This window comes from Festucalex cinctus, chromosome 6 (assembly GCF_051991245.1).
Source record: "Festucalex cinctus isolate MCC-2025b chromosome 6, RoL_Fcin_1.0, whole genome shotgun sequence".
Taxonomy (NCBI): Eukaryota; Metazoa; Chordata; class Actinopteri; order Syngnathiformes; family Syngnathidae; genus Festucalex; species Festucalex cinctus.
The window spans coordinates 9,099,807-9,125,409 of NC_135416.1; the positions used below are offsets into that span (position 1 = coordinate 9,099,807).

The 25,603-nt window shown below is 37.6% G+C and overlaps 1 protein-coding gene across 1 annotated transcript in view; it reads left to right on the forward strand.

Annotated features, from left to right (window-relative positions):
* The window catches only part of ntn1a (netrin 1a), a 48,280-nt gene that overhangs the window by 2,129 nt on the left and 20,548 nt on the right, over positions 1 to 25,603 (forward strand). The window contains exon 2 of the mRNA XM_077524871.1: positions 25,264 to 25,452. Within this exon, the coding sequence (XP_077380997.1) occupies positions 25,264 to 25,452 (189 nt within the window). The remainder of the gene's footprint in view (positions 1 to 25,263; positions 25,453 to 25,603) is intronic.

Below are 25,603 nucleotides of genomic sequence, written 5' to 3' on the forward strand. Positions count from 1 at the left end.
CACAGGGGGGAAAGAAGGACACTGCTGGAAATAATTGGCAATACCTCCTGAAATCGCAGTACAATCATTCTTCAAATATCTTGAAATTGCAGATCTTTTATATGTGCACCATGCTATAATTATTTCTAATTTGCATAGATTTTTTCGGACATCCTGTGGAATTTCCAAAACCCACAAGCCCTGTATTAAATATGTTCTGCACAACAGTTCTTGTTAACAGTTGCACAAGAAGTGATATATTTTGATAACTTAAAAACAAAACTAATTCCACATTTCGGAATTGTTATTCCACCTTGCAAAAAATGTCAGCAATTCGTCTCCAGCCAATCACAGGGCACATATAAACAAGCATTCACACTGACGGACAAGTTAGTCTTCAAATATGTTTTTTTTTTTGTTTTTTTTTTAATGTGGGGGGTCCCGGAGAACATGCAGATGCCACACTTAAAGACCAGAGCCCAGATACAAATCTGCGACCTTTGACCTCTGAGGTGGCCATGCTAATCAGTGTGCCATCTCGCCACGAGTGAAGCCATTTATTTTTGTTTTATCAATATAATAAAAATTTCCAAAATACTTTTGTGTACTCCACAAATTCTGCTTCTGTCTCAGATTAGGACCACAACAACTGCTCCAAAAAACCAAAAAAAAAAAAAAAAAAGAGAGGAAAAAAAAAAAAAGATGAGTCAGCGCCTCTTTATTCAAGTGCACTTAACTGATTACATCCATAAGGATGGTGAAGGACCCTCATGCATCAACCTCCCCCACCCTCAACCTTTTTTCATCCATTTGGCTTATTGAATCAGCGCAGCGCAGCCCTGCACAGCAATGCCGGATGATTGTACAGAGAAAAAAAAAAAAAAAAGCAAACAGGTGGATTCAGTGTAACGACTCGTCTCGTTTCTTACTTTTTGTGTTCCGCCGCTTGCCAGCGACGTTGCTTCCAGCAGACCGCTGGCTCACGCTTCGCTTTTCCGTCAACGGCGGAGGAGATAAAACAGACGCGCGAAGGCCAAGCTGATCGTTTATAAAAGAAGCCGTAAACACTGATAAGAGCGGGAAAGTGGAAGGAAGGATGTTTTCCCCTTGTTGGGAGCTTCAGTGGATATAAAAAGTCTACACACCCTGATTCAATTGTCAAAAAAATGAGGCCAAGATATAAGATGGACCTATAACCTTCTCTTAAAGAAAAATGAAATCTTTTGGAGAGGGAAAACTAAAAATAAACCACTGAGATAAGTATTGGCTGTGTTCACAATTAACCAATCACATTCAAACTCAATTTAAATGGAAGTCACCAGCACCTCCCACTTTTTTTTTTTTAGATCACAAAATCCTGGCATTTCAACAGGGGGGTGTAGACTTTTTATATCCACTGTATTGAGCACCTCAAAGGGGACAACTGCACACAGGGAGACTTGATTTCTTAGCGAAAGAGAAAAATGCAGCGCAGGTCAGGTTGTATGGAGGACAAAAACTGGCAAAAAATAAATAAATAAATAAATGACTAAATAAATTAATTAATAAAAATGAAAATAAAAATATAGATAAAAAATATAATTCAAACATTACATATAAATGGAAATTATATATATATATATATATATACATATATATATATATATAGATATATATATATACACATACATATATATACATATATATATATATATATATATATATATATATATATATATATATATATATATATATCCCTAAATAAATGAATATAAATAAAAATAAATACAAAAAAAGAAGATTAAAAAAATACATGTCAAAATAAAAAATAAAAAATATATATAAATAGAATTAAGCATCAATCAATCAAAAAAACTTCTTTCACATTTATTTATTTCATGCTGCAGATGCTTTCTCTCTCTCTCTCTAAATATATATATATATATATATATATATATATATATATATATATATATATATATATATATATATATATATATATATATATTCATTTCTAGTTTTTGTATTTAATTTTTGAATGATTTTTTATATATACGTTTTTATTTTCACTTTTATTTAGTCATTTATTTATTTTTAATTATGGCAGTTTTGGTCCTCCTGGCTACTATCGCGGTGCACTTGAGCAGTACAGATGTGAAGTCAAGCCACGTTGGTCAGTACAAATCAACAGTGTCAAACATGTAAAGGGCAAAAGACTTGGCCAGATGTGAAAACATTGTTAACAGGAGTCTTAATGTGAAAACTTAAAATAGGAATTTATAGGCAAAAGCTACTTTAGCTATACAACACTCACCATTTTAAACTACTGAGGTAACTGTACTACATTATGTTGTTGTTGCTTTTATACATTATCGGAATCATCATTGACAATATTTTGTATTAATGCCCAAGCAATACATATGATTAACGCTTCATAAATTACAGAATTTCGACACGTGCATATGATAATCTGTACAGTTTTATTTAAAGTTTCCAAAACTGCTGATGATTGAGCACTGCAACTTTTACGAGGCGTGATCAAAATCATTTAGCCTGAAATAAAAGCGATGGATGTTACAAATGGCTGCGTTTGTGCCGCGTGTGGATGTCTGCAGGATCTTGAAGCAATTAATGTCAGCGTGTTGGCAGGCGCTCTCCCTCCCGAGCAGGAATTTTGGAGCCGCTCGCTGCTTGTCAGGACGTTCGTTCCAGAAGCAATTGGGTTTTGATTAAATGGCAGTTTTGCACCGAAGATCATTCTTAGTGAGCCTTTGAAGAGGAAGGCTAAGTTCATTTTGTATGCAGTGCGGAGAACATAAGCTTTGAGGTAAATTTATGTTTGTATATTACTGCAGCTTTTTACGATTCCCGTTACTGTTGACAAAAGTTGGGTATTGGTCCAAAAAGACCAACAAAAAAAAAATACACATTGAAATCCCCCAGCTTGAATGTCTGTTCAACTCACTGGTGCCTTCTAAGACATATTGTGAGTTTTCTTTACAATTTCCTCATAATTTAACAGTGCCCAAGGATCACACTTTACACTCCTTACTTTTTTCCTTGCTGAAATTAGCCTGTATGAGAGGGACTGACTGGAGCAGAGCCCATATGGGAACAAAGCTATTTTCCAAAAAGACAATAAAAGCACTTTTACTTGCATGGACACATAAATTGATTTAAAAATAATAATAAAAAATACCCCACTCCATTTCATCAACTTTGTAACCAAGTTCTCAAGTATGTGCAGCTTGGTAGATGCTAATGCTGTGTTAGCTAGCTGCTAGCATGTAAATTATCACTTTAATGTAACGCTGTACTTGCAAGAGACGCATAATCACAAGTTGTAGTTTATTACGCAGCTTTTTTTTTTTTTTTTTTTTTAACTAAGAAAACCATGCAGAATTAGTAAAAACTCTGCAACGATATGCCACATTTCATCGTAGTTGGGCAGAATACTACCACCTCTAAATCCACTACTTTTTAGGGGGGGGATCTTCATGTTTGAGTTATCCCTTAAATGACCCCAAATCATGTTCAATCGCTAATTTAACATGCTACAAAAAAACTAATTTAGTGCACATTCATTGATTAAAATGATGGGCAGTCTGTGTTAATGTCTCACAAAATTGTTTTAATTCTTAAAAAAACAAACAAACAAAAAAACACACACAAAAAAAACGGAAACAACTGTGCTTACATTATCTTCCTAAACTCTTTTTCAAAGGTCTTAGAGCCATGAGTGATCAATAAAATTGCTCCAAAGCATTGAAATGATCAATTTTTTAAGAAAGGCAGGATTACGCAAATGTATCTAAGCTATAATTTCACTTTAATGTGACAGTACAGTGTAAATTCAAAATGTCTCTCTAACAGACATTTTCAGAAAACAACAGAAGTTGTAGACCGATAAAAGATTTATACTTACATTTTTAATTCGAACCCATAGATGATTGCAGTGGCCATGGCATATTTGCGTGTCTAAGCCAATGAAAACGCATCATTTTGGATGACGTCAACAATTCTGGTTTATGATTGGGTCCTACAACAATCACAATCGCAACTTGATTTGCATGATGTTCGATTGTTAAAAATGTTACATATAAGCTTGGTAAGTTTACAACACGTTACAGATATACTATCCTGATGTCCATTATAAGAAATAAAAACATGAGATACAATACAACCCGTTTAAAACTGTAAGTGTAATGTTTGTCCTACAACACGTAAGGCGGTGCAGATCTCGAAGTGTGAGTCTGTATTGCGTGACTGTTTTCAGCCCAGCAACGGAGCCTTGTCCTTGTTTTTGGGAAACAGTTTGGTAGGGAGCCACACTGCCACTGAAGGAGGCATGTTACGTGTCTGCTCTTGGCATGTTCCCACTTCCGCTTGCCTCTTTGTGTTGGCGCTTAAACTCAACTTTTACAAAGGCCAGAACGATGTGCTAACACAAGTTGTTATTGTAAAGACACATTTTTTACACCGCGGTCATCTCACCTTTTGGAAGATGCTGATGATAATTGTTCCCATGAGGGTCTTTGGCTACACTTTCTGTATTCTTGACATGAAACTGTTGCAAAATTATGTCTTTACAAAGATATGAGTGACTCAAAAGTGATGTTTAACAAGATAATTATTTCAACATTCATCCTCAACTGTCGCAAGTATAAAAACGTTAACCACTGTAAAATTGAACTAGATACAACTAAAAGGAAGTAATATTACCGTATTTTCCGCACTATAAGGCGCACCTTCAATGAATGACATATTTTCAAACTTTTTCCCATATATAAGGCACTACAGTAGAGGCTGGGGTTACATTATCCATCCATTAGATGGTGCTGCACTAAAGGGAATGTCAACAAAACAGTCAGATAGGTCAGTCAAACTTTATTAATAGATTACAAACCAGCTTTCTGACAACTGCATTTACTCCCAAAATGAATAAACAGATGTTTTATTATTTTCTCTTAGCTAGCGATCCAAGATGGCGGGATCTTCTGTGCATGCGCGTCACCGATCGTGCAGGGTCACCGATAGCGTCTTGACAGCGAGACCTGTTGCGGCTCAATACTGATACATATATAAGGCGCACTGGATTATAAGGCGCATGGTCATCTTTTGAAAAAAATGAAGGCTTTTAGGTGCGCCTTATAGTGGGGAAAATACGGTACTCAGTGACGCTCACAAGACACAACCAGAAACGCTTTTGTATTCATTCTCAAGCTAGCCATTAGCCTTTTGCTATGCTATATTCATCTACATGCTATTTCTGTTAGCATCACTTTAGCAAAATTAATTTGCGCGTGTAATTGCGATTTACACTAGTGCCATGGATTACGAATTTAATTCATTCCACATCGTATCTCAAATCATCTTCTCCATTGAACAGAATGGAAATGCCATTACTTGTTCCAGCCTCTCATAAAACATGAAGAAAAAAAGTTGTTACAAAAAAATAGTCATAACGTAATTACATAGAATGCATTTTATTTTTTATTTTCTTTTATTTTTTTAAACAAAATCATTTTGTTCAATATTTCTGCCAGTGTCAATCACAAAACTGGCATCATGATCACTGTGGGGCTGAAATTTGACTGTACTGGATCTCATGAAATTGTCTGGTAGCCGTTCTCAACGTCCAACTACATACAGAAATTCAATTTTTCTAATGTAAGCTGTTTCTGTTATGACATTTCTGATGCATACAAAACCAAAACAAGTAAACCAACCTAATTGCTGCAAGCTGTTAAGTCCAAAGTGTTTCACACACACTGATTCTTTTGACATATCGTTAACATGTGTAACGAATAAATTGTGTGAACGAGGTAGATTGGCGGGTGCGATTTGGCACAAAAAAATCCACGTGAGAGTGGAAGCGCCAGGCATTTGTGCGTAATCAACACTCCGTGCCAGAAAACAACTCGATGCAATCACACTTAACACTCAGGAGTAACTTTCACTCATTATCTCCATGAGGGAGCCTGGCTGGCATGAACAGGACAGAAGTGCCGCAGAGGAAAACTAGTTTCAGTCACAAACACATGGTGAGTACCTCAAGAAGCCAATTTTACTCAACGTAAACAAACCTGGTGTGTGTTGTAACATCATGTCGCCAACAAACTTCTTAATATTGAGCAACTGGTATTGGAACACAAACAGTGCAAGCATGACAAAAACTGTTAAATCCTTTTAATTTGATTATTATTGATGCTGTTAATGTATGTTTATATAAAGTACAATATTATAGAGTGCTATTTTTCTTTTTAAAATCATGACCTGGGAGGCTGGAACAGAATAATGTCATTTGCATTCATTTCAATGGAGAACGAAGATTTGAGATACACGTATTTGAGTTATGAGCATGGTCACAGAATAATTAGACACGTATCTCAAGGCATCATGATAATAACATGTCCGTGCTATTTTCTGTGAATGTAATCCATACTCTTGCATTATACATCAAAAGTGAAGTTGGTCACGGGTTATATATTTTCTTCATATTTTTTTACAGCAGCAAAAATGCTGACTAATACTTTCCCGCACAGAAATGAGGAAGGAGAAGGTTGCTTTATTTATTTATTTATTTTTTTATTTTATTTATCCCAAACCCTTCACCTTAAAGGGATATTTCACTTATTTAGCCCATTATAGCAATAAAAAGTTAATATTTTGTCTATAATAAATTTGATACTTTCATTATTTTTCACATACAATTTGTACCTTTAAAAACACATTTTGCAACTTTAACTCAGCTTGTGAATGTCACATGACCAAACCTAGAAAACAGGTGAGCTGTGATTGGTTACCTGAGCCCTTGTGATGTCATTTTCAGTCGACAGCAAGTTGCAAAATGTGTTTTTATGATACTAATTGTACATGAAAAATAATGAAAATATCAACTCGACTCAACTCGTTTATTTATATCAAATTTATTATGGGCAAAATATTAACGTTTGACTGCCAAAAATGGCTAAATAAGTAAAGTATTCCTTTAACTATACTTCACTTATAGTCCCGCCAGAGTTGTAAATTTCTCTGGCGACCAGAGGAAGAATCAAAGGAAAGAAAGATGAAACAAAATGAAATCCAGCACCAATCAGACACCACCTGCCACCCACAGAGTTACAAAACCAGAATCTTACACCAGCCACAGAAATATTTAAATGCAGGTAGGGAGACCTCAAGAGACCAGAGGAAAGACTAAACGAAGGAAGGAAGGATAGATGAAGCCGAGTGAGAGAGTTGCTTTAAACATATAGAAATATTGGTCACATAATAAGCGCGGTAACATAATGACATCATCGTAGGGAATGAGCCTTTGAGGTGTGAGTAACAATTACATCGTCATATCATGAAACAGAATGAACATGATGCTAAATATGATGGCTGCAACTGTTAAGATGTTGAGAACTCACTGAAAGTGAAAGATATGCATTAAAGCACTTCAGAGCGTCAAATATTTATCTACTCGTATCTTGAGAATCCGCTGGACTGACTTTGAGCTTCACAAAGTGAGTGAATGACCTCACAAGCCAAAAATAGCTCACAATGTTTGCAGATGAAATCCTTCCCTCACAAGTATAGAAAGACAAGAACACACACGCATGAAGCGAATGCACCTGCGACGCATCAAACTTTCATTTAGCGTCAAACAAGCTGAGTGGGGAAAAAACAGTCCCTGGAATTCCTTGTGTGTGACGGTGAATAGCTCAAGCTAATTTATTACCGATGGCTTTGTCTTTCCCATATAAGTCATCATGGCTCGGCGCTGTGAGTGCGTGTGTGTGCGTGTGTCATCAGGTCATGAGGGCTTTTTAACACCCAGTCGTCATGGATGCCTTCCAGTGTCATCCGTGGAATATGCTTTTGGCCACGTTTGCTTTTCGTTGCCTCTCATGTTGCGCTTGCACAAAGAGATCTCAGTCAGCAGAGGTCAGCACCGGATGCCGGCCGCCACTGCAGTAAGTCATATGCACGATTTGAACACCTCAGTGACTTGTTGCATCAATTTGGTTAAAGTGCAATGCAAGTTTTTTTTTTTTTTTTTTTTTTTTTGGGTTGGGGGTGAAAGTTGGTAAGGTCATCTCAATTTGCCAGGGGTGAGCCCAGGTTAATCCATCACTCATTAGCTCGCACAGATAACACGCACGGAGGGGTGAAGGGGTGGGAGGTCCTCAGTGTTTCTAACAACTCAGTCCCTCTTTTCTACTCGGCCCACTCGGTAATGAAGTCACATGGCAGAGGTGCGCAACCTATGGGCCGTGGGATTTTTATGGCCCGTGAAATCATTTGACAGGGATGACTATGCAATTGTAAAAATGAATAAAACTTGCTATGACATCGTTAAATAAGATCCTTGCAACATATTTTTCATACATTTATAAAAACTAGTAAAGAAATTGAGAACAGATTCTCATTTGTAATGTTGTCCCAGGCAGGAGAGCAAAACAACGCAAAATAAAAGCAAATACATATACGTACAACAAATTGTACAATGTGATATAGTTGCTATATATTTACAAAATAAATTACATTACATCATAGCCCATGGTAAATAAAAGATTCATAACAAGTGTAGCGAAAAATTTGTAGCAGCCAATCCCATTCACTTGGGGCAGAAAACCAAACAGAAGATCAACTCAATAGCGCAGACTTTGGGAATGAAGACAATAAAATTGCTCAAAGGTGAGAGCGTGGGTGGTGGTATGCATGGTGAGCAATATTTTATAGATAAATAATTTGTCTGCGTGAGTGAAGAGGGGCCAAATCACCAAAAATAGAATGGAAATTACATTATTATTATTATTATTATTATTATTATTACAAAAAAGGGGCTGATTTTTTCCCCATCTGGAGAAATTCTGAAATTCTGTTTTTTTGTTTGTTTGTAAAATAAAAATTATTAATATTATTATTATTATTAATTTGTTTTTTATGTAATATTATGAATGGTAAATGATTTATGTATTTTGCATTTTATATTTATGTATTTGTATGTAATAATATTGATAATAAATAATAATAAGATATTTATTTATTTTTTATGTAACAATAATAATAATAATGATTTTTTAATTAACAAACAAACAAAAAAAAATTGCAGAATTATTCTAGACAAAAAAAATAAATAAATCATCCCCTTTCACACGCGACATCATTTCCCGCATATTGCTGGTCTGTGCGGAAGTAACTAACTCAGAATAGGGGTTACAAAAAAGCAAGCCTTAAATTTTAGATGTAGCATCCGAAAATGTTACTGTGTGAAAGCCTGCTTGGCACAGGCGAATGCGATGTACCATTGATGTGGAAACTCTGTGTTGAAAGAGGCTCTCGAGAGTAAAAGAAAGCTGTCTTCCTTTTCCCGATTATTTCCCTTATTACCCCCCCACCCACTCCGCCTCTGCACCCCCACTCCTCTTTAGTGACAAAAGAGACAATTAATTAGGCTCAGTGTCCAACAGAGAGCAAGATAGGAGTTTACAAATTGCTGGCTTCAGCTGATTGAGCTTCTCCGTAGGGGTGGTGGCGCGAGAAGAGAGGGAAAGTGAGGCAGGGTGGGGGAGTCATAACGACAAAAGAGACTCAGCGTGCTACCAGTAAGCGTTATTTAAATAACATCCCGTGCTGCTTCTGTGTGTGCGTGCACGTGTGTGCTTTTGGTTGAAGTTTCCCACAATAACAGTGTCATGGGGTCCACACCGGAGGATGACAAAACAAACAAAGGAAACCTAATTATAGGGGGTCGATAAGGAAATGATCAGGAAATGGAGTCATTAAAGGTAATATTTGTCTTATGAGATGATGGTGAAGATTCATTTCCAAAATGGAGGAGGTGACCAGAGTGTGTATAAAATGAGGTGAAAACTTGGCCCTGGCTCTGTTGAATTTACACCAAAGATGGATGCAGAGATGAGATCTCTGTAGTTCACATGTACAGATCATATCTAATGGACAATGTCAAAAGGCAGTCGTCGCATACAGAGTGAACATTTCAAAATTAACTTTTAAGGTCAAATGTGGCCAAGGTATGAATCATTTTGGCTGTACTTGTAAGAAAAGTCCACATTTTGAGTTGGACAGTGGTTTTAACCCAGACAGACAGTATCAGGTTTCTGCGCAAAGGTTCCAAAGCAGTGGGCGGGAAATGAAATGAACCCACAGTCCTAATAACAAACAAAACTGCAGCCATGGCAAACAAAGATAGAAAGAAGGAAAAGAATAACAGTGGCCAGCGTATGGATGATGACCTCATTGAAAACTACACCTCTCGATTTTCATATTTTACGCAGACAACAGTGCAGTTTTAGACATGAAATGACTGATGGACCGAACTGTCAGTTTCAAATATGATACAACGATGTTGAAAAATAAGTGTTGACATGTCAATGCATGTTTCTGTTTTCTTATCAGATAATGTTTAAGTGGCCTATTTGATAAATTCTGAAAATGTTTTGGCCTAAATGGCAGGACAATCATTTCATAGCGAGTGTCAAAGAGCGGCCAGAGAAAATATAGACGACTATTCAAAACACATGCAGGTTGATTAGATGGAGTCACTTGCAATTAAGTGTCAGTTTAAATTGGTTACAGTATTGAATGAACATGTCATTTAAGAAAATGTTCTTCAGCCACAGATTTGATTAGCTGTTTTACTGCATTTTTTAAATCACAACTCTTTTTTTAATGTTTTTATTGTTACAAAAGCATTTTTGAAATAAAAATACTACCGATATATCGTCTCTATATTCACTGTTAAGTATGACGTTGCCCTATTTGAGGAAATACTGCATTTGAATAACATTGTGAATTTTGCTGCCAACATATACATCTCCAAATGCAACTATTCGAACATTATTGGCGTGGCAAATCTGCATTATTGCAAAACTCGACATTTCCTCTCCTGGGTTGAGGCCGTTTGTTGACTCTGGCAAAGAGCAGGCGTCCTTTCACTAATTGCCATCTTGCGATGACTAAATCACAATGAGGTTTTGGGTTTCACAAATCAGAGGGGTTTTCATTTTCCTTCCTCTACTGTATCCTTCCTGCCTGAGTCGCACGTGTCACATCGGGTTATGGGGGATGTAAAATATTACAGTCTATGATGACGAAGGGCTACTGTTCCAACTTTGAGTAGTGGTCATAAACTGCGTGCTTTGATTCTTGCTCGCAATTGTTAAATTGGTATTGGGCACAGAGAAATGTAGTAAATATTGTTGTGGAGCCAAAATATCTCCTCTCCATCAGTCAGAAACAATCTTCATGAAGGTGAAGCATGGCTTGAACCATGAACTTCTCGTTGGATACAAAAAAAAAAAGAAGTTCTCTCACACTGATGGCTTTGCTTTCTTAGCGCGAAGGATGTTAAGGAATTCAGAAGAGATTATGAGTCAGATCCGAGAACAATATGAAGGGGAAAATGTAACAGTGATAAATGTGTCACAGATGAAATTGTGCTATGAAGATTTAAGGCCCCTCGGAAGCTTTTCTGCTCACTCCTACCCATCTCTATGTAAGATTAACTTTGTGGCAAATATTCAACAATGTACAGCTCAAACACACCCTTAACATACTGTAGTTCCCATGAAGCAAGCTTGTAAGATAGGATTAGTGATTGCGGGTACAGTGGGGACTGGGCAAAGCGCCTATCGCACCTGCTTGCGAGCAAAACCGATTGAAATCAACTGTCAGCAGCCGGAGAAACTTCAAATCATTAGACCATTAGTCAGTCGGATTTATTTCTTATCCTTTCCATTTTAACGTCTTCCTCTGCGCCACTTCACACAGATTTACAGACTAACTCATCTCCGTTGCCAAGGAACCACTCTCGAACGGCATCCACAGTGGGGAAGGTCCAGTTGGCCCCCGGTGGAAAGAAGAATATAAAATGCTGAAGCTTAATCCTAGCTTTTGGTACCTTTTTGACTTTGTAAAATAATTGATCTGTACTTCTTTTTGGTATAGTACTTAAAGGGGGTGGCTTTACAGACACAGCAGTTAACTAGTCAACAGAGAATCATCACTAACCTGCAAACTACATTAGTCTTTTCTCAAACCAAGACTCTGAGCTAACACAGCGGAAATGTGTCCTGAGGGAGGTCATGGCTCATTTCAGAAGCGTGGTTGCTCAGGAATACGACCTTAATGAAGAAGTCTCAGTGGTCTGATTGAAGACTGAAGAAGTATTCAGTCTGCTGTCTTTGGTCATCATGAGTGGGAACCTTCAACGCAGCAGACTTCCAAGTAAGCATTCCTCTTTCCAGAATCCCAGACTCATCTGCTTATCCTCAAGGATGCGTCAATCCAACATGGGAACACTTCCCAAAGTAGAGTAGGGTGTGTCGCCATCCCATAGGAGACTCTCTCACTTCCTGTAGGTAGAGAATAAAAGACGAGGCTATTCTGACGACAATGAAATATGTCTTTTCTCCTAAGATCATCATCTGAGGAATGTCCGAGGCCTTTTCTTCCCTTCCTTCCTCGGGACCTAAACTGATCTAATCTCAACATCCAACAAATTGATGTTAAAAAAAAAAAAAAAAAAAAAGCGACTGTCAAATCATGCTGATGGCTATCGCACTTGTAATAGCATCTTTTTCATAATCAATCCCAAATGACCGCAAAAGGTACGATGGTAGGCAATGTGACTTCTTGTTAGCTTCTTCTAGTGTTGTAGTGAAGATCACACCAATTGAGACCAAGACATTATCGAGACTGGAGAGTAGTGAGACTGAGGCAAGACTTTTGGAAGTCAGGTAGAGACAAGACCAAGACTTTTGGAGGTTGAAAGACCAAGACTTTGGAAGGTCAAGGCAGAGACGAGATCAACACTTTTGGAAGTTGAGACAGAGACAAGACCAAGACTTTTGGGGGTCAATGCAGAGACAAGACCTACACTTTTGGAGGTTGAGACATAGATGAGACCAAGAGTTTTGGAGGTTGAGGCAGAAAAAAGAGCAAGACTTTTGGAGGTTGAGGCAGAAACAAGACCAAGACTTTTGGAGGTTGAGACAGAAACAAGACCAAGACTTTTGGAGGTTGAAAGACCAAGACTTTGGAAGGTCAAGGCAGAGACGAGATCAACACTTTTGGAGGTTGAGACCGAGACAAGACCAAGACTTTTGGAGGTCAATGCAGAGACAAGACCTAGACTTTTGGAGGTTGAGGCAGAAACAAGACCAAGACTTTTGGAGGTCAACGTAGAGAGAAGACCTACACTTTTGGAGGTTGAGACATAGACGAGACCAAGACTTTTGGAGGTTGAGACAGAAACAAGACCAAGACTTTTGGAGGTTGAGACAGAAACAAGACCAAGACTTTTGGAGGTTGAGACAGAAACAGGACCAAGACTTTTGGGGGTTGAGACAGAGACAAGACCAAGACTTTTGGAGGTTGAGACAGAGACAAGACCAAGACTTTTGGAGGTCAAGGCAGAGACAACATCAAGACTTCAGGAGGTTGAGACAGAGACAAGACCAAGACTTTTGGAGGTCAATGCAGAGACAAGACCAAGACTTTTGGAGGTTGAGACAGAGACAAGACCAAGACTTTTGGAGGTCAATGCAGAGACAAGACCAAGACTTTTGGAGGTTGAGACAGAAACAAGACCAAGACTTTTGGAGGTTGAGACAGAAACAAGACCAAGACTTTTGGAGGTTGAGACAGAGACAAGACCAAGACTTTTGGAGGTCAACGTAGAGAGAAGACCTACACTTTTGGAAGTTGAGACATAGACGAGACCAAGACTTTTGGATGTCAAGGCAGAGACAACATCAAGACTTCTGGAGGTTGAGACAGAGACAAGACCAAGAATATATATTAAAGAAAAATCACAAAAATATGGGACAAAATGACTAGCATCTTTTTTTTTTCATTATGTTTGCATCAAACACAAAATCTGCCATGTTGTTTTTGAAATAGTAAACTGGGAGGCAGCACCTGCATTCTTTGTTTTTCATTGATCACAGCAGTACTGACCTGCTCTCGACCGATCTTAATCAAAAATCCCAAGTCACCCTGCCCGAGACTGAGACAAGACTGAGTAAAAATGCTTTTGATTCCGAGATGAGGCCGAGGCCTTTAAAAAGTGGTCTCAAGAGCAAAACCGATCTCGAGAACAACAACACTAGCTTCTTCAGTTGAGATGACATCATTAAAAAAACAACAAAACAAAAAAAACAGCCATTTTGCTTAGCTCTGGTAGGGCTGAAGGGGTCAGACAACCCTGAGAATTCTCACATTAACATGCTTGTGAATATTCTCCTTCATCCAGGTCATTTCATTCTCAGGGCACTGAATTGATCACAAATGGACTGTTCTGGTTGTCCTGAAAGACGTTTTGGTCCGACTAGCAAGCTTCATTAATACTTGAATGAACTGATGAAGCCTGCGAGCCAGACCAAATGTGTACACCAAATATCTACTGTCTCGAACTTCAAGTGTGAAGTGTACACAGTCTGCAGTCTTAGTCCCATTGTTTTCTGTGAGCCAGGGTTCGCTAGCCAAAACACCAGCGCCCATTTCAACCTGTCAAGTGCGAAGACAGCCTAAAATCTTTTGTCAGTTACAGCAACGGTGTCTGATTTAATTGGCGAGGCTCTGGGATCAGCGTGAATCACAGCTAATGAAGTGTGTGAATGAGGCCATCTCACCGTCTCCCGGTGACAGCCTCCGCCCATCCCTGTCAACTGCTCGGGGCCAAGAGATGCATTAGAGGACCTGCCAGGAGATATTTGAACCCACAACACTATGATCCGCTTGTCTCGTAGAAACCAAACCCGGAGCGTAAACAGACTGGAGGTGATTTGGAGATTCGGATCAATGTCCTGCTTGTCTGTTTGCACTACGTTTTGCCGAGGTGGAGCAAAGAGGTGACAGGGTTAGCTAATGGCTGGATGTCAAACAATAAGAGTGGAGGAAGTGGCAGAAGTGATTACACTATTCCACAAGGAGAAAGCCTCCAATGATCCCACTGCGATTAGCAGATCAGGCCCTCAAGAGCTCTCGTGTAAAGGAGTAGAGGTTCTTGCTCTCTCCTGCCACAGGAATGGCAAATCCGCTTAGGAAGGATCCTCCGCGACATCCGTTTTCTCATCGTCAGGTTCGTGAGCGTCAAGGTGTTGCGGCGTCTGCCAAAGCACTCGCAAGGCTCAGCCTCACGCGGAAACGTACACCGCGCGTTCGCCGGCTGTCCGACCCGATTAGCTCGTATTATGTCATCACACAGCGGAGCGTTGTCTCCGGCTTCGGATGCCGTCAAAGCTGTCAGTCCTCACGCTATTAAGACAGCTGCTCTCGGCAGGCCATTGTTCGCCGAGGGACCCGACAGGCCCTGAGGAATCTTTATTCAGCCTCGAGGGGGCCGCCGTCCTGAATGGGAGCTGCCAATGTCATCCTCCAGCCATGGCATTTTTATGGCATAGCCGACATACGCGCGACGCCCTCCGGCCGAGCCCCACCGTGCGAGCCCCCTTTGGATGTCAACTGTCGCTTTCCCCTTCTGCGCTATAGAAAGTACCTGAAAGTGATACTTGAGTAAAAGTACAAGTTACTTGGAAAAACAAACTAACTGTTGGTAGAAGGTAAAGTCGCCTTGTAAAGAAAAAAAAAAAAAGTACCTCTTAAATAATAAAAAAAAATACAGTAATATGCTGTAATAGACTTTTACAGTTATAGGAAGTTAAAGTATTCTAAATGGTGGCCAGTATTTTTATTGTTTTTATTTATTTTGATTTTATGACTATGCTGAATACAGTAAGTAGGTGTAATTTATATACGGCGTTCCCTCGTTTTCCGCTGGGGTTAGGTTCCAAACAATACCTGCAATAAACGAAATCCGCGAAGTAGCTAGCTTTATGTTTTACATTGACTATAAATGTTTTAAAGCTCTAAAACCCCTCACCACACAGTTTATACACTTTTCTCATCAAGGCATTTACTTTTTCTCACATTTGTCTCGTTTTCATTCTCAAATGTTCAAACCTTCATAAATGTTATATATAATAGGTACACTACTGTAAACAAAAAAAACAACAATAACAAACATGCAGAATTACACTAAAAACAAATCTGCAATACAGCAAGACCGCGAAAAGTGAAATGCATTATAGCAAGGGAATACTGTACTGTAAAAAAATAAAAATAATAATTACAGTAATATGCTGAAATACAATTTTACAGTAACTGTAATTTATATACAGTAAAAGATGTTAAAAAAAATTACATTAATATGCTGTAATACATTTTTACAGTGACTAACTTATATACAGTAAAAAAATGTTAATAATAATAATAATAATAATAATAATTAGTGATATGCTGTAATTTATTTTTACAGTAACTGTAATTTATATACAGTACAAAAATGTAAACAGATTTACAGTCATATGTTGCAATAAAAATTGCACAAAATACAGTATTACACTATAATAGAATTAAAAAAATAATTACAGTAATATGCTGTAATGCATCTTTACAGTAAATAATTTATATACAGTAAAAACAAATTATTTTTTTACAGTAATATCCTGTAATAGATTTTAACAGTAATTAACTGAGATTTTACAATAATTAGCTGGCAACTTTTTTGCCAGTCAATTCTTTACAGTGTCAAGGAACATTATTTTCGAAGAAGAATCTTTCATTCCCGTGAACTAGAACAATTCCTTCAAATCTGTAACATGACAACCACCTTGGAGTTCACAACTGTAGCGGTCCGTTGTATGAGCAGCAGGTTACATTTAATCACTTAATTGTATGTCTTGTTGTGGTCAAAGACTCAACAAACTACAGCCTGACCGATTTTTGTGGCAGAGCACCCCGTACCGATATTTGAGCTTTAAAAAAAAAAAGGAAAAAGAAAGAAAAAAACAAGAACTCCATGACCAAGCAAAATGAGAGTTCCCCCCCCCCCCCCCCCCCCATTATTTTACCCCTCAAAATTACACTGCAATGTCGATTTGAATTCGATGACTTGTTTACACTTGGTACAGATGTGTAAAAATTCTACGAAAGTACGGTGACAAAGTACTTGTACTCCTTTACATTACAAGACCGCACGCGAATTCCCTCCCTGGAAGACTTAAAAAGCAGATGGGCACGACGGAGACTTTTGCCCCGCTTGAACCTGTCACACCTTGACGCTATTGTGCGCAAAAGAGTCGTGATTACTCAGCAAGTGGTTGCGCCGCTGATCACAGGCAGGACTATTATGCGACTCGGGGTGGGGTGGAAGTGGGCCCGAGGCTTTGTGTGCCGCCTAACGAGAGGGCAGGTCAGCCATTAAATGGGCACTAATGCGGGAAATTGGAGGCCATTAGGGCCTCCTTTGTTGTGGTGCCTCTGTGTGGCTTTGGCTGCAGAGAAGAAGACCCGATTAGCCCCCCGCATGGCGACCGAGCGGGGGGAATACACGCACCATTTAATGCACGGTGCGCACGGCCTTGGCGTATTGTGGAGAGGACATCAAATGAATGTGTTAACTCAGTTTATACAACCTTGGAATTGCGCAGGGTTTGCTGGTCACGTTTCAATAATAACGTCAACAAACGCGGCGAGCTAGTAGCTTTGTGTCAAATACATATAAGGCTAAAATAAATAAATATCTATAAAGATAGTAGATAGAGTTTTAACTCAGTTATATAGGGAGTGCACTTAAGTAATAGTTAAATTAAAATTGAATTCACATTGAAGTTAAATGGAAACAAGCAGTTATCAAAGATTAAATGCAAACGCATTCATTGTGCTGTATTTAAAAGTTAAAAACAACCGAGTTGTACTTTTAAAAGTGTACTCTACAGTTTGAAAAAAATATGTATTGCTATAAGTGTCATTCTAATATATTTGATTGTATTTTTACTGTTTTCGATCTTGTAAATTGCATTTGCATTTATTCCAGTCGTGTTTTCATGTACCACTCGAAAGCGCACCACATATGAAAAGCACTGATTTATACTATTTGCTATTCTATTATTATTATTAGCTTATCCAAAATACATTTTGTAAATCTGAATTGTTGAGAACTTTCGTCTAATTTATTACTGTTTATTAATGCTTTACAACTGTGTTATAACATATCAATAAAAAAATGAATACTGCTGAAAACAGTCATTTTTTTTAAGACATTATAAATGAAAATATAAATTTAAATAGTCTAAATAGAATTATACTTTGTAATATCCATAATATAGTTGCCAAACAAGTTGCTGTAGTCAAATTATGAAGTGAATGTTTTATCATTCTATTAGACTTTAATTAATACAGACCTCAGCTAAAATGGCATGTTAATTTGGAGTGCCGAGTATGAAGAAATGTCTACAAGATGAGGCGCTTGTAATTTATTTTTGGACGGATGACTTCGACTGCAGGATTGCAGCATAATGATGCACATGTTTGCAGAGTGTTAATCACTTTATACAACAATGGCGCTACAGCAAAACCGCTATTCTTTTGTTTTGTTTTTGCTCCCTGGCAGTCTGTTTTGCACAACTCTTGATTTGCATCCCCCTCATCATCATCAGACTACGTTTTTATCACCCGCTGACAGAGAGATTGGGCGTTGGGGGGGATTTTGCTTCAATGGAAGAAAACATGAGGATGTTCAATTATGAAATAAATAAATGAGAACCAAATAAACAGAAGTGCACACGTCGGCAATTTATTTGCTAATGGGGGCCAAGTTGATGAATATTCTGTATGACTTCTTGTATTAATTCATATATGAGGAGTTGTTTTAAAACTGAACCCTTTGAACTTAAATAAATAAATAAATATGGGCCATTCCACAAAATCAGTGCCATTTGCTCTCTTTTTCCAACTCTGATATTGAAATACTTAAATTGTGCACCGGCCCAACTCATTTTTTTGCTGCCATTGTTTTAAGTATCCGCCAATACCGAGTCCCAGTCCAAGTCGCAATACTCTGGCGACGCATTAAGGAAAAACAAAGAACTCACATCCAAATTGTTTCAAATGTGTTTACAACACTGAAAAAAGCAATTAGCATTGCTTTAGCAAACAGATTAAATATAGCCACGTCATTTATGCTAGCTGCATGTTGATGCTAAGCACATTAGTTATTCAACAAAAGTAAATACATTTTAAAACAAAGAAATAACAAAGAAAGCACTCAGCTGAGATTTTGCAAAAATTAAAAACAAATTTGTATGTATAATGAGTGTGTATAATCGGGATAAAGATGAACACACATACGTGGAAAAATCTCTGAAGAATTATAAATTATATTTTGTGTTGAAGTCTAATTTTAGAGAGCACGGACAGGCAAAATTAAAATACTGTTTTAAATTATTATTACTAAATATACAATAAGGTCAATGTGCATGACACTTTGCTTAATTCAAAAAAAAAAAAAAGCATTTTACACTTAAATTGATCGTGTCTGGACATTTTATTTATCAGGAATACAAAGTAATCCATTCAGAGCAATTACCTATATACAGTATACATCAATTCAAATTTTACTTATTTTGTTTGAATAAATAAATAAACAAACAAAGTAATTTAATTTTGAGTGAGTAATTAAATAATCTAGTTTCAACCCATTTTTTTATGAATGTAATTCACATTAGTTGTTTAAAGAATGCCTACAAATGAAAGATGAAAGATATACAATACAAAGGAACATTGCTTTCTTTTTTTCTTTCTTTTTTTTTTTCTTTTTTAAATGGCAATATATATTAAAAATTCATTCTCAATCTGTCTCAAATCTTAAAGGCACACTTGACTTATTTAACAATTTTCAGCAGTGAAAAGTTCATATTTTGTCAGCAAACTGAGCCATGATTGGTCGTGACCTACTTCCTCAGCACAGGTGATGTCATCATCAGTCGACAGCAAGTAGAAAAAATACTTTTTAAAGGTATTAATTGTACATGAAAAATAATGAAGTGACCAAAACCTTTTTACCTATCTTTTTACTGCTAAAATGTCTCAATGAGTCAAGTATCCCTTTAAGTGTCAGCTTGGGCAAGGATGTGCATGGTTGAAATATTTAAGGAAGCAATGCAATGTGTTGCCATGTTAATTCCAAAATCATAGCTTCCCTTTCGGAAGAATAACATAACAACCGTTACCATGCTGACCTAAGTCAATGTAGTTTACAACCAACAATATGTTTTAATATGAATTCCAAAAGAAAAAAAGCATGCCTACTCTCGTCATTTACAGTAAAATATTGGGCTAACCAGGACCACCGCTCATATTTTGTTAGCGCGAGCATCTTCACCGACTTGCTGCCCCCACTTTTTTTTCTTTTTTTTTTAATCAATCCAAAAGACAACAAATTGCCTGTTAGTTTACATATTTAAGTGAAGCCAGTTTGCGGACGCTCACTAAAAGTGTCACTTTGCGTCTTTACAACAATTTGCGGCTGCGACCGACATGGCTAAATTAGCGGTTATCGCGGGTGCGATGAGCTTAACCTCAACCTCCGTCTCTGCGGCTTGAACGCGCCTCTAATTAGCAGCGAGTCACGGGCGCGCCGAGGCTGAGGTCACTCGGCAGAGGCTGGGAAAGACGCTCATTAGCCAGCTTGTTCCCGGCAAAAACATGCTTCCCGAGGATTCGCAGTAAACAGACACTACCCGATAAACATATCAGTTTCCCGTAAAATTCGCCACTTGGCAGTGAAAGTTGGTCCAGGTTTTTGTTTTGTTTGCTTTGTTTTTGCAGTCTTTTCAATTAGTTGCGGAGCGTGTTGAAGGCTCTGTTGAAAACCATCGTTAGGCTAATTCAATATGAAGTGTGCTAAAATAGTCGGAGCTGGCTGCGTGTCGATGAATGAAAAACAGGGCTAACATGTCTGGTCTAAGCTAGGTAGGTGTCTTGTTTTAGGACAAATGAAATATTGATTTCCTCCATTTAAAAACACGATATGTACGGTTACGTTAACTCATTCACTCCCAGCCATTTTCACTGAAGCAACCCACTTTGCTTCCTGCTGTTTTACTGAATTTTGACTGATTTTATTGACGATTGTGTTCTACTGCTATAAAAACATGGAATTTACCAAAAGAAAGATTAGAGGCTCGTGTCTTTGTAACAAAATATATTTGTATCTGCTTCCGTTTAACAGCAATTACCATTAGAATATAGCTAGATTTTGTCAATATACATTCCTGGTGAAAACCCTGACAAAAAGAGCTTGTTGCAAAATGGCCCTGATCTCTTATACTTCTTGACATCTGCTGGCTTTTTTTTTTTTTTTTTTAAATAACTACCATTGCTTTAAGCCACCTCTTCATTTCAGAAGCTGCATCAAAACCTTCTGTATGCTCTTGCATAAAAAAAGAAAAAAAAAAGAAAAAAGTGTAAACACGTTTTTGGGAGGGAAGGGCAAAGTATTTAAAAACGTTTTTAGACGTTTTTGGGATTGAATGAATTAAAGGCGGCAAAGGTTGTGTTTGAGCAATTAACATAACTACATGCATTAATTATGCAAGTAATTCATTGATTAGAAAAGAGGAGGATGAGCGTGTGCAGTGGATCAAAACATGTTGAAGACGTCCTCATAACATCAAATGTCGAAAGAATTAACACATAACAGGTGCTCTTCAAATTAGTGTCTTTTAAACTACAAATATGTATTAATGTTATGTGTTTGGGTTGATTATATACATGATACTGTTGGATGCAGAACTGATTGCATCATTATTGTACGCTGCAGGGAACTGAATAAGTGGAACTCCCGCAGTCTTACCAATGAAGACATAATTGGATGTATTCAATATGCCGCGTTGACGTAATGTCTCGAGTGGTTTGAACACTCAATACACCTATGTTCATGCCAAACATAACAATGTCTCTGTGAATCTCACAATTACACCTTATTTCCACCAAGCAACTTTCGTTCAACTCTAGTGGGTTCACCTGTCAAAAAGTGTCGTCAGTATTGTAGTTGTTCACATAGCTGGCTTTGCATTCAGCATTAGTAAATCCAATGTATTTCAAAAACTTACAACTGTGTGATTTAAATAAATGTAAACAGATGAAAATATTGAAAATTAAAATATAATTTATTTTGGGAATCACAAACCCAAATTGACAGGTTGTAGTTTGTCAGTTGTGAATAAACGGCTGATCTTCTGGAAGCGAGCACGTGGTGCTTCCTTACAAGAAGCAACATGTCTCCCAGACCGATGACATGTTGGCATGAAACAGTGTTGCAACAAAAGCATGTCTGCGGCGGGTACGAATCTGATCCTTGCCCAGTGATCACCTGCAGACAGGTTCAGCGGTGATTTTCGCCAGCTGCGTCTTACAGACGGATGGCTTGGATGTTCAATTCTTTTCAACACCATGTCACAGATTATCTCAAAGATGTCTCAACATTAGGCCTGTGTTGTCTCAGGGCCTTCGCAGATTAAGGATGTCTTGTCCGAGTCCTAAGGTGACTGAATGAAGGTTTTGTGGTTACGTGCTGCAATGCGAACTATTGTGTTGTGTTTATATAACCACAAATGCCGCTTACAGAAACACTTGTCTTACAAGGGGTGTATTACCTTTGTAAATTTTGTGTTAATTTGTGTTGCGAGCCAAAATAGTGAGCTGCATTTACACAGACCAAATCACTATATATGGTACAAAAAAACAAATCACAGCTATACACTATAAAACAGAAAAAGGCAAAACAAAAACAAAAAACAAACCACTAAACAAACTGGAGGATAAATTAAGAAATATCCATTCATGTTTGGGCGGTGAATATATCCCACTGGGGCACCATCGTGGGGCTCCATGCTACGACAAGAGACGCTAGCCAACAGCTAGCTTAATAGCTAGCTGTGGCGCATCTTGACTGACAGACGGACACCTCATCTGCGGTGTCTCCTCATAACAGAGACACTTGCGGAAAAGTCAAGTGTTTTTTTAAACATGGCGGAATATGTAGTAGTTGAGTGGCTCACACAACATGACAGTCTTACTTCCTACTAGCTATTTAAGACAAGCTTTGTGAGCCAACATATTACAGTAGCCCGATTAACACAAAATACATAACACTTGGGAATTTAAATAACGATACAAAGCTGTTCTGTAAAATGTGGAATCAAAGGAAGAAGCATTTTCGGAGCGTAAGCTCTTGCTAGTAGCTAGCTAGCTAGCTATCTAACAGCACAGTGTAGTGGTCGAAATGGGCCAAGTAATTATGAAAGAAACTCGCAATTGCAGTACATAACTGCTGAATTATAATGTTGGTTGGGGAGAGCAACTCGTCATTTACTTGGGGCCTGTTTGAGTCATGGCCAAAAAATATATATACGTATCGGAAAACTGAAAATGTGAAAAACAGTTGCAGTTTGTAAACAACTAATTGAGCAGATATTGTTTATTTAAGACTTTGTCGCAGAGTGCAGCTGACACGCTTTCCTTCTTTAAATCCACCAACAGATTATTGTGATATATGTCTACATCTGTTAATTCACTATATGTTCAAAAATAAATTGCTTAAAGCGTTCCAAATTGCTACATAGATGCTAATGCCATTGTTTTTTTCCATTGTATGTTAGCATTATACTTGAGCGGCCTTTAGGCATTTTTAAATACAAAACGTGTAATTCCGTCAGTTTTATGACAAACTTTAATTGGGAATGATATTAAACAGCTTGAAGCCTCTTTTTGGAAGAATTGTTCATTACTTGCCAACGTTCTCTTTATTATGAAGTGAGTTGAGTTCAGTACCAACATAGAGCACTCTGCAAAAGCAGCTTGTATTTCGAAAAACTCAGAAGTCGGGTCAGTCGTAGCTCAAGTCACAACTGCAATGTGATTCGACAGGAAAAGCCACTGCGACATATTTTATGGCAAGCACGCAGTAATGAGAAGTTCATTTAATATTTCAGAAGGTATGTTTTTTATATGATGTTTTGACCTTTGATTTCTGTATCGAGTGCTGCAACAACATCAATATTTGCAGTGTAGCTACATGAAGAGATGGGGCAGACTCCAGCTCACTCATGATCAAAATGAGGACAAGTACTATTTAAAAAATAAATAAATGGATGGATTGAATGGCAATACATTGTTAGCATTCAAAGAGCTACAAAGTACTGTAAATGCAATGGTGGGTGTTTGCAGTGCAGTACCTTGATCCAAACTACAACCACAATATTAAACATATTGTTAAAAGAACACATTAATGTGTTTGTAATTTTTTTTTTCGTTTTTCTTTTTAATTTTACCGTTGAAAGCAAAATAGTATAACTCTCGTATTTGATCTCATAATGTCCTGAAAGTCTCCAATGGACAAATGATATTAAAGTATAGGACTTTGAATTTATCAGAATATACAGAAGTTACTTTCTCTATTTTTATTTCTTTTCCTTTCTCATTCACTGCCAGTCATTATAGAAAATGTTTACATTTCCAATACTCACGTGATATTACATTCAATAATTATATATAAACCGAATCTACCAAATAACAGAATAGACTCCCTACTTTTTGTCCCGTCCCGTTCTTTTATAATTGACAGCAGAAAAATGTAGGTTTGCCAAAATACAGCCATTTCTCCCATGGACTCTGAAACTGTGTTTATTTCCTATAAAATGGGGCAATGATGTCATCTACCGGTGGTTGGGCATCAGTAAAGTTGTTTCCAAGTTTGATATTTACAGTGGAGCATGCTCAGATTCGCCCCCATTTAGCACCGCTCTAAAAAATACAATTGACAAGTATACTTGTCAAAGGCAGTGAATGAGTTAATGGGTCCGAATAAATTGTGGGGGAAAAAAAGTAAATTTTTTTTATTGTAGAGTCTTTATTTTATGCTGGTGCTATATGTTGTATGTGTCATGGTTTTTTGGCTTTGACATAAGTTACAAAAAATAAAATAAAATAAATAAACAAGTTCAATTAAATGACACTGATTTTATGTTTTTATATATTTTGTTCTGTTTAGATTCATTTTTAATTTTAGTTCATTTTATGTTGCGTTATGATCTGTTTGGTGTTTTTTTTCCTCTCATTTTCCAATTGAAATAAAATGTAAAATAAAAATAATTATATTCAATGTACTTTAACGTGTGTGCATAGCTGGGTCCAACTTCACATTTGGCAGAATACTAATCCGATACCCAATTAATTAAAAAAATAAATAAATAAAATTGGGGGGTCCTTTAACCCTTACAACAGTTACAGGCACAACATTAGACTGTTTTACATTACTTTGTCCTTACAACACAAGCAAAATTGGCATGGACCATTTCTTTATTTAATTTGTTTGTTTGGGAGAATGCCATTATCTTTGTCTTGTGTTGCAATATGTTAATGTGTTTGTTTTTTTTACTTCCGTAGCCTGTAACTGCAACCTGCACGCCCGCCGCTGCCGCTTCAACATGGAGCTATACAAGCTGTCAGGGAGGAAAAGCGGAGGCGTGTGCCTCAACTGCCGCCACAACACGGCCGGACGCCATTGTCACTACTGCAAGGAGGGCTACTACCGGGACCTGTCCAAACCCATCTCGCACAGGAAAGCCTGCAAGGGTACGCCGTCACACTTTATCGCAAAGCACATCTGCGCCTTGTGTGCGCGCGGACTTCATTTCTCAGGAGTGTGCACGTTCATTCCGTACTCTAGGACTGTGTTTCCCAACTATTTTTGAAAAAGCAAAAAAAAAAAAAAAAAAAATTACAC